This window comes from Maylandia zebra, linkage group LG13, assembly GCF_041146795.1.
Source record: "Maylandia zebra isolate NMK-2024a linkage group LG13, Mzebra_GT3a, whole genome shotgun sequence".
In the NCBI taxonomy this organism is placed as follows: Eukaryota; Metazoa; Chordata; class Actinopteri; order Cichliformes; family Cichlidae; genus Maylandia; species Maylandia zebra.
The window spans coordinates 34,062,645-34,077,524 of record NC_135179.1 but is presented as its reverse complement, the minus strand read 5'-3'; the positions used below and the strand labels follow the sequence as shown (position 1 = coordinate 34,077,524).

Genomic DNA, 14,880 nt, shown 5'->3' with positions numbered 1-14,880 from the left:
GTTCAGGCTACAGGTCATTTCCGTACAGCAAGTGGAATTTCTTAAGCTTTATGTGCATCCAGCGACACACACAATCGTGTTGTGACTTCTTCTTATCCAGAGTTTGCTTCAAACTGAATTCAGTATTGTGGTTACACCCAGAAATTTGCAGACCCTGTGTATCTGGCAGCAGATATGCCATAAACCTTAAATAAGTAGGCACGTTTTTGTTTGTTTGTTTTTACATCTTACTAAAACTCCCAGACACATCCTCCCATTTCATACAGTCCAGTAATACAATATTTATTTTCAATTTAAGTGTTACATTTTGAGCAACCAACTTACAGTTGTCTTCAGCCACAAATGTAATGCAGAGAAAGTGAAACTGTTTCAATAATGGTTGGAACAAAACAGAACCAAATCTGATTTTACAGATATATACATAATGTTTATGTACATATACTGTTACACTAGACTAAAGCTGCTTAACAGTTGAGACACTGTTGTGCAAAGGTTTGTGAGAAAACTTGGACAAAAAACAAAACAAAACAAGAAACACGCTTGTATCGCAACAGACAGATTATGTAAAAGACTGCAAAATCATCACTGAAGGAAGAGAGAAAGAAAAGGTCGGTACAAACAGAAACCTTAATCATGTATCAACTTTGCTGTAGGAATGCAGAGAAAAAGACACGTCCACCCACACTGCTGTCATGAACTTGTATTCAGGTGACCAAATAAGAGAGAGGAGTCTCACAGCTCTGAAAGGGGGAATGATGGGGATCTTTAGAATTTGTTGTCAATAACTAGACAGTATGACAACAATGATGCACTTTTTGTTTTTTTGGTAGTGTGGCTACATTATATACAGTACAAATACAGGCAACTTCATCTTGTTCTCACATACCAATTTTTTTCTCTTGGGGAGGGGGTTAAACAAAGTGGTTCCTTTCTCAGCAGCATCCACCTGATGAAGTCTTGACAGTAGTGCCTGGAGTCAGCTTGACATTGGGCTTCTCCCCTCCTCCGGCTGTGGCCCCAGGGCCCATCCTCTTCTTGATTTCAGCAGCCATGGTCATGAAGGCCTGCTCCACATTTGTGGCATTCTTTGCGCTGGTTTCCAAAAAGGGGATTCCCAAAGAGTCTGCAAATTCCTGGATACAACAGAGGGACAGAGTCAGAGTCACTTACCTAAGAAAGTAGTGTGTGTGTCATATATACATATATGCATATCACATACATACACACATCTGCTCTGCCTGTCAGGTGTCAAGCCCACTTTATGCAATGACTGATCATGTGTCTGAAGGTAAGAAGGTTCGCCTGTTATCTATGTGCACCATTAATGTAAACTATGACCCCAGGGCTTTAACCCGGTTTCAGTGAAACCCTTATAAGTCACTTATTCATTTGGGATTTTGTTTATGCAGCTGAAAGCACCCAAACCACTTGGCTAAGGTTCATGGAGACAGTTACATTCAAGGGCTCTCTGAAGTGCATTTCTCATTAGAGCCTTACCTTAATGGTAATCCATCTTAAATAAGAAGTCATTCAATGAATGTCCTGCATGTTACACTAACCTCAAGATGGTTTTGGGAAGCTATGTGAGGAAACTTTACCTTTGCTGTTGTGTAGTCCACCACTTTCTTTGTCGTCAGGTCACACTTGTTCCCGACCAGTAGCTTGTTGACATTTTCACTGGCGTAGCGGTCAATCTCCTGGAGCCATTGTTTGACATTATTGAAGGACTCCTGGGACAAGAAACCGATAAACCTGAGCAGTGAGGTTTGAACTTTGGACATTAGACAGAAGATAGAGATCTATTCACAGGCGACGCTCTATGATAGACACGATTTCAACTTAGCCAGTCATCAAATGTGTATCAAAGAGGAATGCTTTCTCATTTCTCTGAGGACAGCATGGCTACACTGTATACTCTGATCAACGCCATCTTTAATGACTCTCAGCTCATGAAATGGAAACATGGTGGTTGGCTTATTTCTTTGGACCTCAGGAACCCAGAAACAGCCAGTCAGATTGTGTTTTGTCATTTAGACAGTAGATGATTAAATGTCATAGTTTATTCTACACAAATTATCAGTGCTGCTGAAAAACATGGATGTATTACAATTGTATTACGTGTGTGAATTATGTGTCGTTTGACTGACCTGATCTGTAACATCATACACTACGATGATACCATGAGCACCTCTGTAGTAGCTGGACGTGATTGTACGAAACCTTTCCTGCCCCGCTGTATCCCACTGTGAAAGGATAAAGATTATCCGGTTGATAGCTGACTTTGCATGAACACAGACAAAGAGAACACACAAAATAACAATACAATTATCTCTACACTGAAAAATTCACTGGACAACAATTTCTAATAGCAACAAAAATACAAGAATACAAGCATCCTGAGTTGTTAGGTCATTCACTCGTCATGTGGTTTGTAATTAAAGTTGCCATGTTCTTGTGAGTATCCATGCACAAAATGAAATTAAAAATAGTGTGTTTGTTCTAAAGCCTAATATAGATTTTCCACTGTTGTTGTCAGTAATCTAAAAAACAAAAGTACTGGGCAGCAGCTTGGAAACAAGACGTACCAGTAAGTTAGACTAATGAATGCACCGTCTTTCATACGATAAGAAAATAATAGGAAATCAACACAGTTATGGCAGACTAATCTCTTCATGTTTCTGGGTGCACAAATTTCCAAACACAGACATGAACATGAACTGAAAGATGGTGACCGACGGACATGAACATAAGACAGCTTCGTGTAGCAGGAGAGTACTTACAATCTGAAGTTTAATGGTCTTTCCATCTAATTCTATAGTTCGTATTTTGAAATCCACACCAATAGTGCTTATGTAACTTTCTGTGTATGTGTCATCCTGCAAAAAGAAACAAAGGTAATTAGATGATCCATACATCTTGCTCACTTTGTGCTTCAGGATACACACATATATACACACCCATCTAACTCTAGGACATAGTAGCCAAGGCAGGGCTGCTCAATTATGGCAAAAATCATCACTTGTTACTTGAGACAATATTAGGATCACAATTAACAAACAAGACTTTTGTAGTAGGACAGAGGAAGCTCTGGTGTCCCAGTTTTAGACTGGGACATAAACACAGCCTACATTTGAGGATCTGTGCAAAGTTGGCAGTGTGAAATTTATCTCAAAACCTTACACAGGCATGTGATGCGATCTGTGCGTATCAGGCGATTGCTGCACACAGACTGAAGGTTTTGTAGTGAGAGAAATGTTACATGTGGTCTTTGACATTTGCATGCGTGGAGGGATTTCTGATTTCTGAATCTGAAGTTACTTAATTGTGCATAAACAGGTTGGATGTACGCATTTGTAAAAACGTTTTATATGTGGTCACAACGCTCTGTGTTTGTGTACAAATTGGAACACTCATTTGTGAGTCCTCAAAGGTTACACACAAATCAGTGTACACATGTGTAATCTTAGTTTATGTTTGTGGCTCATTTACCTTCTAAGGTAAATGTCTCCCCATAAGAAAAGGTTGCTAAATTTATCAACTAAAACCAGAGTTATGATCAAAATGAATTCATCACATTCACTTTTTCATTTCCTTTTTTCATTTTTAGAAACGCTGGAAGCCAAAAATCTTAACCTTGAGTAATGATTGCTCTACCCAAAAAATGGAGCACGTTACAATGAATGTTACAAACAAGACAGTTGTTTTTATTTTTAAATAAATACTTTGAAGAAACTGCAATAAGTTAATAAAACTACTATTGTGCAGAATGATTTAAGATTATCCAAGTGAAAACATTTTCAAAGGACTGCATGAAACCAATACTGTGACACTGAGACAGTTTAAGTCAAATGGACTTAAAGAAACACCCTTTATTTGCTTTTGGGGCAAAACTTACTGCGAATCGAAGAAGAAGGCAGGACTTTCCAACACCAGAGTCACCAATCAGGAGTAGCTTGAATAAATAGTCACTGTAAGGGAAGGGCACAAATAAAACCTCTAGTTTGAAGATATTATTCATGCTGCCATAGTAAGGAAACACACAAGAACCATTCAGGATATCATGCTTCTTATTCATAAGGTTGCTCTGACCAATACTCAGTCTTAGTTCCATCTAAACATCTTAGATGAAAGGTTACATTTTATGAGCAAAGGGAAACAAACAAACAAACAAACATGACAAGCATCCTTGCTGAACTCTCCCAGATTTACAGAAGTTAGCGTGCTAACGCCTCTTCTCCATTAGTACCAACTCAGCTCGACTTGATTTTAGGGTTTTCTGTTAGGTACTAGGTTTTAGTTTCTACTCGACTGGGGTTCAAAGGGAACCAAGTCAACTTGAAAATGTGATGCCGACAGACTGTGTGCCACCGACTGGCCGATCACTGGTGTCATTCAATGAAACCACGTGTGGCGGGGCGTGGTTTGCAATGCTGCTGCAGGTGCAATGGACGCACCTGCGTGGCATCTGCAATCATGCCTCAGCCGGCTTAAAAGTTTGGAGTTTTGAGTTAAGGTTGTTGTTATTTTGAGCTGGCAGCGGGAGAGCTACAGCTGCATGTGTTTAGCAACCATAACTGTGGGTTAATAAAGATGATCAAAATGCCACTGGGTCTATCGTGCATGTTTACAGTGATGCTGAAACCCAGGATGGGGGGCACAGCAGACCCACAGCTGGGCCGGCAAGGCGGGAAGCTGGAATAACTACTAGAGGTGGGAATCACCATACATCCCACGATACGATATTATCACAATACTTAACGCACGATACGATATTATTGCAATTTTTTAAAATATTTTGCGATATTCAGATTCTGTACATAAAGGTAAACTTTATCAATATTCATTTTATCTAATAACAAAGTCTCACACTCAGTCTTTCTCTCAGTTCAGTCAGTTTTATTGTTGACAAACTGAACGGTTTGTATTACAGTCTAGTCCAACTTAACTGGATGCAACCATCTGGCACAATTACAGCTATTCTGAACTATGCAATTTATGAAAACTATGCAGCCCCTTCAGCAACTGAATAATTTGAAAGTAAATTAAAACAAAATATAATTTTACATTAAATAAAAAAGTTTTAAACTTAATTAAAATAAAACATGTCTTAAATTAAAATAAGTAAACTCATGTTTATTGCTGCCAAAAAAAAAGTTAAACACATTTGGACAGTGAAGGAATGTCAGGATTGTTGCTCAGAAAAAGTATCAACATGCTCTGAAGTCAGAGCACAAAAACCTTTTTTGTAACAAAATATCGATTTCTGCTGTCCCTGCATCGATACATTATTAGCAAACAAAATATCACGATACTACACAGTATCGATTTTTTCCCCCACCCCTAATAACTACGGGTCCAGACTGAGCTCCATTTGCGGAAGATAGGGGCCTCGCTGGCACCACCGCTAACCCCACCAGTGTGCTCCACAGCGCCGGAGTGGAGGAGATCCGGTTGGATCCGGCGCCTGTGCCAGCCCCAAGGGTGTGACCAGCCTGCTGCAGCGCCCGTTCCCACCCCTTGCGTGGGAGCCATTGGGGTTCAGCAGGGGCTGGTGCCCGTTCCTGCGCCCGGAAGAAGGCCGAAGAGACCAAGTCAACCTGAGCCAGAGTGCAGAGCGCCAGAGGCACCATGTGGGGAGCCGCTCCAGGCGGGAGCGGCGTAGGCACCGTGCGGGGAGCTGATCCAACTCGGAGACGCAGCGGTGGAGGCGCCGCGTGAGGAGATGGAGGTGCCCGTGCCTGCGCAACCTAAGCCCGAGGTCGGCGGGCAGGGTAGACCGGTGTCAAGCATGCTGGTGTGGTGCGGCCTGCTTGAAGCCTGCCCAGCTGCACGTGAGCCCCGGCTCACTGCCACGCCTGCTGCACCACTGCTTGCCACATGGGTGGCCCCCGGTCCAGCTCCGGGGCTGCTGCTGGATACGTGGGCGACCCCCGGACCCACCTCAGCACCAGCGCGAGGCGTGTTTGTGATGCCTTGCCACACACCCCGATGTGCGATGGACGCACCTGCACGCCATCTGCAATCACGCCTTGCCGGCTTAAAAGTTTGGAGTCTTGAGGTAACGTTGTTGTTATGTTGAGCTGGCAGCGGGAGAGCTGTGTGTGTTTAGCAACCGTAACCGTGGGTTAATAAAGATGGTCAAAACGCCACTGGGTCCGTCATGCGTGTTTACACCACCATTTCTGAAACCCGGCAATGAGAGACATGGTGGCACAAAAAGCCATACACCAAGGATCAGGTATATCATTGCGTCAACATCCTCTACTGTGTTGTGTTATTGCCACATACAAATTATGTCATGGGGCTGCCTTGCTTTAACAACCCCACACACACTGAGACGGTGTTTATTTTTAATGGTAAATGAGTGAAGCCAAGTAGTGTAGCGTTGAGTAGGTAGTGGAAGAAGTACATGTAACAGTGTGACTTAACACATGAAACCAACTCTCAGGATCAACAAATGCACTGGTTGTTAGACAGCTCTTTCTACTTTACCTGGGCTCTCAGAGTGCTCTATACAACGTTCCTCATTCACAGAAGCACTTTTTTCTATGCAAGTGCTTTCACACACATTCACACTTGGACAGATACATTGAAAAGCAACTTGGGCTTAGTGTCTTGGTGCAGCCAGTCATCGGACCACCCTGTGTGAAGTTAACTGTGGAGAGTGGGTAACAGACTCTCCATTTTCATTCGCCAAAAACCCTGCTGAGGCACATGACAAACTACATACTATGGGTAGAGAATTCAACCCCTATCAACCAAATGAATCACCTTAAAAATGCAACAAAGGCAGGTTTGAAAGCAAACTTTAAACAGGAGGCTTAAGTCTTCATCCATTTTAACAGAGACTCTCCAGTACCCTTCCAGTTCAATTCAATTTATACAGCACCAAATCCCAACAAAGTGTTTTATATTAGCAAGGTAAAGAGTCTCAATAACACAGAAGAAACCATCACAACCAGACAACCCCCTATGAGTAAGCACTTGACGACAGCGGGAAGGAAAATCGTCCTTTTAACAGGAAGAAACCTCCGGCAGGATCAGGGAGGGGCGGGGCCATCTGTCAAGAGTGACTGGAGGAGAGGGCAGGAAGCCACTGGAAAAAGACATTCAAAAAGGATCTATGTCTTATGTATCTATATATATGATATTGATAATATCAAGTCAGGCATTCCTTTTGTCACACAATAAATGTACTTTATATTATTTTTAATCTGTGGATTATTGATAAAACACTTACATTCAGCGGAACATAAAATTTAGCAAAGTTATTAACAATTAATAATTTACCAGTGAATAAAATCAATAATAGCCACAGTCAGTCTTTTCATTTTTCATGAACAGCAAAGCATAAATGCAGAACTTTATTCTCTCAGTATCTCAGTCAGTGTTATCCTGCTTTTGAGGACTAGCTCAGTTCTTTACTTTCTCACTGTAATAAATTCCAATCATTCCCTCTTCGGTAAGCCTGTGACTATGAACAATGGTGGTTCCTGTGAAACGCTAACTGCACTGCTCAACACAACTCTGGCAGCAAACTGACCAGAAAAAAGAATATGAAAAACTTTGGGGTTCAAACTATTAACTCCCATTACAATCAGTCTCCTTGTTTAAAAGAGTCAAACTGTGTAATTTAGACCTTCCTAAAGTACTTGCTTGACATTTTAACCAGAAAGTCTGTATTCATGCATAGAATTCCAAGTTTCCTCGATTCTTTTCATTTTTAAACTGATGAGTTGACCCAAATATCTAGCCTATACCAAGAAAGTGAATCACAAGATTAAGGACTCAACTGAGGTGTACACAGTTATTACTTAACTGTCACTTTGAAACCTATACTTTTAAAATATTTAACAGGAGCTCTGTGTAACAGCTTATTAGAAAGAGGAAAATATCAACAATCAGCCCATGTGAACATTTACAAATGAAAAACATAAGACTGATCCAAAGCTTAAGGAACTAATACTCAAAACTGCAGCGTGGAAGTCTGTCCTGCATCATGTGACCAACACATGACTGGGACTGTGAAAGGAGCGTTAAAGCACAACCAGGCTATAAGACTGAAAACTGACTCATAGACAGCAAAGACCAAAACCAACAATTTGCACGTAAACAGTGGGTCCATTCTGCCACAGCACCTGCTGTATACAATAACCAGATCAGCAACAGGTCATGTATGCTAAGGTAAATTATTTAGGGACCCGTAATGACAAGTTGATGAATTTAGCAAAAATACGGGTGATGGCTCAATAATATAATTTTAACCAGATTAAAGAAGCTGTTAAGCATAACAAAAGCGGTTACTTTTTCCCTTCCTGCATCTGAAACACCGGGAACCAACACCAGAGTCTCTAGGGTGCTGGCCTAACAGCTGGCTAGCACTGTGACAACCTATAAGACACCACTGCTTCACGTGAACATAGAGTGTTAAGAGTACAGTATCGGCCTGGACGTTTCGGCTAGGGTCAGCTGATGTTCCTAGCTAACCTAGCTCAACTGCTAGGTTACAACTCAACATCAAGTTATTTGCCAACGCCAACTTACTTGTTAGCGCAGAGCTAGTCTTAGCTAGCTGACCAAAATGTAACACAACTTTATGTCTACGTGTAAGTATGATACTTACTATTCTGGATTCATTGTTGACTCGTTGAATAGTGTATCTCTTCAAGTGAATGTCCCCTTTATTTCTCTACAGATAAACAGCGTTCGTTACGACTAGCTTACTCTGGTTTCCAAACCAAAACCGGTTAGCTGTTCCTCAGTAAAAATCCAAAATGGCTGCAACGTCCACCAGGAAGCAGCTAACATTAGCCAACAGTGTCAGCCGAGTCAGGGGTAACACAAATTACGAAACCCGCTTTCACGAATAAAACAGACCTATATTTCGTTTTACAGCGGTAACGCTAAGGTGAACAAACAGGTGATATGGGCAGACGTCTGGCTAACCGGCCTTTTCTCTCCCTCCAGCTGAGTATGTGTCGTTACCGCAACAGCGAACTGTCAAGCTCCGTAGGAGGGATTACATCATTTAGTGAAACGTGGCAAAGAGGAGTCAACCTGTGCACCGTGTCAAACTACAAATGATACACAACTTCCGGGAAAACACTTCAGTATAAACCATAAACCTGGATGTTGAACTTATAATATTTTATGGAGTCAGTGGACAGTGACCGGTCATGAATGCTGCACTCCAGCAGCTTCGCACTCTGCACCAACGCGCAGTGCTACATGCCTTGTTTTGGTTTGCCATTGTGTTGTCGATATTATCAGATTATTCTGTTATGTACAATGAAAGCAAAGAATAAAACAATCTATATAAGTTTATTTATAACGTTATGATTCTCTCTTCCGGTCACATACCGATTTATTGTATCAAACTTGACAATAAACTCGACTGTATGTTTCTTTCTGCTGTTACGTCCCAGACAGCACATTTATTTGATTGTTTCTAGCAGACAAACGCAGCAGTGCTATTATTGTAAATAAAATACAAGTTCTATATTAGAAGTTAATAAACAATGACAGAAAGAAGACTTCCTTTATTCCAGAAACTTCTGTCCTCTGAGTTCATGAGTGTGTCACGAGTCATGGCTGTGTCATCACTCCGCGCTGAGGAAATACATGTGATTAAAAACACTGGTGATCATGTCACCACATGCAGTTCGGCTACAAGAGTCACTTGTTTAAGTTACAAACGTTTTTCCACGAGCAGTAAGTAAATACTGTGTTTTGCTTGATCTTTAAGACCAATCGCTGCCGAAAGTATCCACATCAGCTGTTTCAGTTCTCTAAGGAAATGAGCGTCAGCGCGTCCTTTATTTCTTCTTTTATCATAGGATACGGCGAGCTATCCTTGATGAAAGGGGAGGAGAAAACGCAGTCCCATAGTTCATTGCGGCGCACAACTCGTCATAATGAACAAAGTGGCGCAGATGATGTAAATATTCATTGTAACTGCGTTTTCTATTTAACGTCATAACCTGTTGATACGTTATAAGATCTGTTAAACGCACAGCTGAACCCTGACCATCACACTACTGGAGTAAAAACTGGTTGTTGAATTGAAATATTATGGTCTATGAACTGGTAACACTGGTTTTGTATAATCAGTTTTCATTACAGCTGAGCTTTGCTGTATTGCAGTCTTCAGGATTCATTTGTACTTCGGTACAGGTCAGTTAGGATAAGTAATAAATGGAAGGAAATTTGACCTCAGTCATAGAAATCCAAAACAGTATAGCAGTAAGTTATCACATAAAATGGAAAAAGCAGTCACAGTTAACATTTACATTTACTTGACCCACGACAGCTGTGCTCAGACTGATGACCTGTCCACGGGGTGCCTCATCTCTCAGCCTATGCTAGCTGGGTAGGCTCCAGCCCCCCGCGACTCTCATAAGGATAAGTGGAAGAGGATGGATGATCGGCACCATTTTGTTTATTATGTTGATTGTTTTCATTTCTCCTTTCATAAATGCTAGTCTGACGCTAAAGGAGGCAATAAAGGAAGCACTGGTGCTCCTTTCATTAGTAATCGGAGAACTGGAATAGCTCTATTTATGGTCCCCAGGCAGATGGTCACTGGTCATGGCAGATGAACGTCCCTCCCTGAGCCTGGTTCTTCCAGGGAGGTTTTCAAGTGTGTGTGTGTGTGTGGGGGGGGGTCCCATGTTGGGGTTTTCACCATTTTCTTTGTATTATGTCTATGTATTACCTGTATAAAGTGCATTGAGTCACCTTTTGTTGTGAGTTGGAGCTATATAAACAAAGTCTCTGTCAGTACTCTTGCTGCAGCAACTGAAGGCTTTTCAGGGAGTTTTAGTCCAGCTGAAAAGTAATATATACATTAATTAATTTCTCATCATCACTCTGAGACAGGACATTTCTCATTTTAGAGATGTTGCACAAATGGAAGAACGCAGTCTTACATATTTGTTTAATATGTGCATTGAAGGACATGTCCTGGTCAAAAATGACTCCAAGGTTCCTCACAGCGTTACTGGAGGCCAAGGTAATGCCATCCAGAGTAAGAATCTGCTTAGAGACCATATTTCTAAGCTTTTCAGGGCCGAGTACAATAACCTCAGTTTGATCTGAATTAAGAAGCAGAAAATTAGAGGTCCTCCCAAAAGGCCATTCCTTTACAACTTTAAGACATTCCTGCAGTTCGATTAATTGGTGTGTGTTATCTGGCTTCAAGATGGATAATGTTGGGTATCATTTGCATAGCAGTGAAAATGAGTCAGAGAGATAAGATGACTCCACCATCAGCATCAGTAAGAAGATCACTTTTCACCTTCACCAAAGCTGAACGGACGGCAGTCGGGGAGCTGGTCCTGACTGTTGTCTGTGCTTATGCGTTTGTGACAGTTCAGAGTACACGACCTCATTGGAATCCTTCGTGGTACTTTAGAGCGCTCCACATGGGGACTCTGTTGTCTTAGTGGGAGACTTCAATGCTCATAATGGCAACGACAGTAAGACCTGGAGGGCCAATGAGGTGAATGACCTGGCAGATCTAAACCAGAGCGGTGTTCTGTTCCTGGACTTCAGTGCAAACAGCATTGTCTCATCAGATCTGTGGCCACCTTGATGCTTTGGAGGAAGTAATTGCCAAAGTTAACTATCAATTGGAGAAAAACAGTCTAAATAAATATCAGTGGTATTGAAAGTCGCTCTACATAATGTTACATCTATGAAATTGTTATTTTTTCTCTAATGGTTAAAATTTTATTTGTGAAGGAGTTATTAAAGTCATTACTAGTTAACGTTAAAGGGATGGTTGGCTCAACAGAGCTCTGACTGTTTGTCAGCCTGGCTACAGAGCTGCAGAGAAACCTGGGGTTGTTCTTATTTTCTTCCATCAGTGAGGAATAGTACGATGTTCTGGCTTTGCTGAGGGCTTTCTTATAAAGCAGCAAACTATTTCTACAGGCTAAATGATGATGAAATTAGCAAGACACCATTTCCTCTCCAGCCTACGAGTCATCTGCTTTAAGGTGTGTGTTTGAGAGCTGCATCATGGAGTACAGTACTTTTGATGTGAGGCTTTTTCAGAAGAGCTACAGTATCCAGAGTCGCAGTGAAGAAGTTCAATTATTAATAAGATAAGCAACTTCTGTGGGAGTGGAGTTCAGGTATCTGCTCTGCACTGTGTTGGGATTTAAAGAAGATAACAGTGGAGGAATTGTTTTTCACAAAGGCCGTTCATAAGACTGATATTAATTTATGCATTTTTATTTCTGTCAAATCATGTTTTGTGAATTGCTTTTGCTATTGTACCCAACCTTTACACATAAGAGCAACTTTTGACACATTAAAAGCCATGACAGTTAAACATGTAAGCTGGTCACTACTACACTGGTAACTGTCAGTCTGAGTGACAGCAGCAACTCTCTCAAGGAACTGATAGTGTCTAAATATATGCAAATGAGAAAAGTGATGAATAAATATGAAATATAGTTTCTGCTTTGTTATGTAGAGGCCAGGACACGTGATCATGTGTATAAGGGGTGCAATACATGCTCGCATATTTAGCAGTACTGGTTTGTGAATAATGTGTACAGAGTGAGAGGATAAGGCTGCAATGCTGCCAGTTTTGTATTTCTTTCTTTTTTATTACCAGGAAATGCTGTGCAGAGCCAAATCACCAATCCTTTCAACAATATTCACACGTGCTCTGTGTGTATTGAAACTTGGATTTATCTGATTTTTCTGTGCTCTGGTGTTTTCTTGTTGTCTGAAAAATAAAAACATTTCCAGAAGCCACTGAGCGACAGGGAATGTAGAACTTTATCTTTTGTATATGACAGCTTTGTACTAAGCTCTAAATATGTGATCACAAGCAACAAACAGATAATAACAGACTTTTAAAACCAGGGTGTGTGAATGCTGATTGATCTTTTTATTTATGTATTTATTTTTAATCCTACGGGAACACAGGTTGTGCTGTACCAGCAAAAGATATTTTACAGGATCATCATTAATAGATCGAACGCGTGACATATGATCACAATTTGTCAGCTTTTCTGATGATTTGGGAGTACCCGAAGAGCCTGTGGATTTAGGTAGATGATCATTTCTCAGACTTCTGATCGAAGCTTTGTGCCTGTCTCCAATGTTTGAGGCTAAACTTGATAGTACTGGTATATATTGATTTCAAGTTGATATCAGGTGCTGCACTTTAAACAATCATTTGTCAATATCACTTTTGTATGATCAGTTCTTGTCAAGCATCTCGTATGGACGCAGTGTCACACTTTCACTACTTCGAGCCATGAGGGAGAACAGGCAGAGTAAGCCCTGCACACTCTTCTCTTGCTTTGTTGATGGCCCAGATTCAGATTTTAAAAATTTGGAAAAATTAAAAAGGTACAACTGATTTCCCAGTTGGTGAATATGTTATGTTATTACGACCATCTCATTCCACTCACGTGAATTAGGGCCTTCATTTTTTGTGTGTTTTCTATTTGCAGGTTAAAGAGTGTAAATTCTTTGAAGATCTGATCGCAGCAGCTGGCTGCCTGGAAGACAAGAATCTGCTTGTACATGACATTGTTGTGTTCCAATGCACAAAGAGGCATGTATGTGTTTACTTATTTATTATTGTTCAATAAGTGACTCAAACGCAGGCAGATTGCCTTGTTTTCTGGGTTTTTGGTGGGACATTTCTTTGTGCATAGCTAGAGCATAACAGGTGACCACATGACATGAAAAATACAGGTTTGGGATATGCACTTGAATAATGTGAATAATCTAAGCTAAATGTTTGTGATTACTTTATCGCCTTTGATCCATTCATTTTTATTTAAAAGACAAACTTTTAAAAAAGTATATGCACCAATAAAAACACTTGTTTCCATACTTCATATTGGACCTGCCTGTGCTGTGATTGGACGCTGTGTTTTTGAATTTGAATCAATTATTTTTATACAAGTGTACAAATGCTCTCAAGGTGAATGGTAGGAGGTAAAACTAATGACAATGAATTTAAATGTAAAGATTCACTAACAGTGATATTATTCTGACAGTAACACGACCTGGAAGTTCGAGCTTTTAGTAATAACATAAAATGGTCACATGTTCAATAAAGTTTCTCATTAACTATAACTGTATAAAACTCATGAACTGGATGTAAATCTATCTGTGGACCTTTTTTAAAAATAAATAAAATTGTTTGGTAGAGATGTGGCATATGTGCATGGCTCATATAAAACTCTCACACATTGGCACACATGAAAAGACAAAAGAAAAGACAAGAAATTCTAGTATTCTAACCATGACTCAGAACTCCAATCTGGCTTTGTTTTACAGGAGAATTGATACAAATTTGCCATTTCACTCTATTTTTGTATTTCTAACACTGACCTTACTTTTACACCTATGCATACGTCTTCATTGTGCCACAGTCTTGTAGTGAGGTGATGACAGTAACGTCTCCTGAGCACCTCCTATTTTTCACTAGTTCTAAGATTAAACTAAGCACGTTCCCAATAATGCTGTAAATGAGTGGTTTTTATGCGTAATAAACAAGGAACAACCAAACCCAAGCCTTTTTTTTCAGTGAATATGCACATTGGTTAATTTTTTTCTTTGTTTTTGGCTTTTATTTCCTGGTGTTCTGCTTTAATATTGTTTATCTGTGTCTGGGGTTGTGTCTGGGGATGGGCGTCCAGGTACACACCGGCTCACTCCTTGGCGGCCGCTTGTCGGGGCCTGGGGCCTGGGGCTCGCTTGGGCCCCTTTGGAGGTGGGGTGCCCCCGGCCTCTCGGCCTGGGGCTCGGTCACTCAGGCACAGCTGGGGGCCGGCGGAGCTCACGGGCGCGTCACTGCAACTCCCCCTGGCTTCTGCTCCGCGGCTGCTGAGTGAGCCCTCATCT

The 14,880-nt window shown here is 41.0% G+C and overlaps 1 protein-coding gene and 1 long non-coding RNA gene across 3 annotated transcripts; one reads left to right on the top strand and one right to left on the bottom strand.

Moving 5' to 3' along the window:
- Positions 1 to 251: 251 nt before the first annotated feature.
- On the bottom strand, positions 252 to 9,055 carry LOC101467870 (ras-related protein ORAB-1). 2 transcript variants are annotated; one of them, XM_004572023.6, is made up of 7 exons: positions 8,624 to 9,055; positions 3,896 to 3,968; positions 2,781 to 2,876; positions 2,148 to 2,243; positions 1,599 to 1,730; positions 887 to 1,133; positions 252 to 740 (listed from the first exon to the last, which is right to left on the bottom strand). In XM_004572023.6, exons 1-6 carry the CDS (start codon positions 8,635 to 8,637, stop codon positions 933 to 935), a joined length of 612 nt encoding a protein of 203 aa, XP_004572080.1. In that variant the 5' UTR covers positions 8,638 to 9,055; the 3' UTR covers positions 252 to 740; positions 887 to 932. The 2 variants fall into 2 exon arrangements, with proteins under 2 accessions (XP_004572080.1, XP_004572079.1); XM_004572022.5 differs by having other exon boundaries at positions 252 to 1,133; positions 8,624 to 9,054.
- A 498-nt stretch (positions 9,056 to 9,553) lies between these two features.
- On the top strand, positions 9,554 to 14,544 carry LOC143421837 (uncharacterized). The gene is made up of 2 exons (XR_013101449.1): positions 9,554 to 9,711; positions 13,476 to 14,544. It is a non-coding gene; the product is annotated as an uncharacterized LOC143421837 (long non-coding RNA).
- The last annotated feature ends 336 nt before the right edge of the window (positions 14,545 to 14,880 follow it).

Bases quoted from the DNA above. Each gene is read 5' to 3' on its own strand.
- LOC101467870 (XM_004572023.6), bottom strand. The intron at 1,731-2,147 runs GTCAGTCAAACG...TTCTTGTCCCAG, and splicing joins TGTATGATGTTACAGATCAG to GAGTCCTTCAATAATGTCAA. The intron at 1,134-1,598 runs GTAAAGTTTCCT...TGTTGTATCCAG, and splicing joins TGGACTACACAACAGCAAAG to GAATTTGCAGACTCTTTGGG.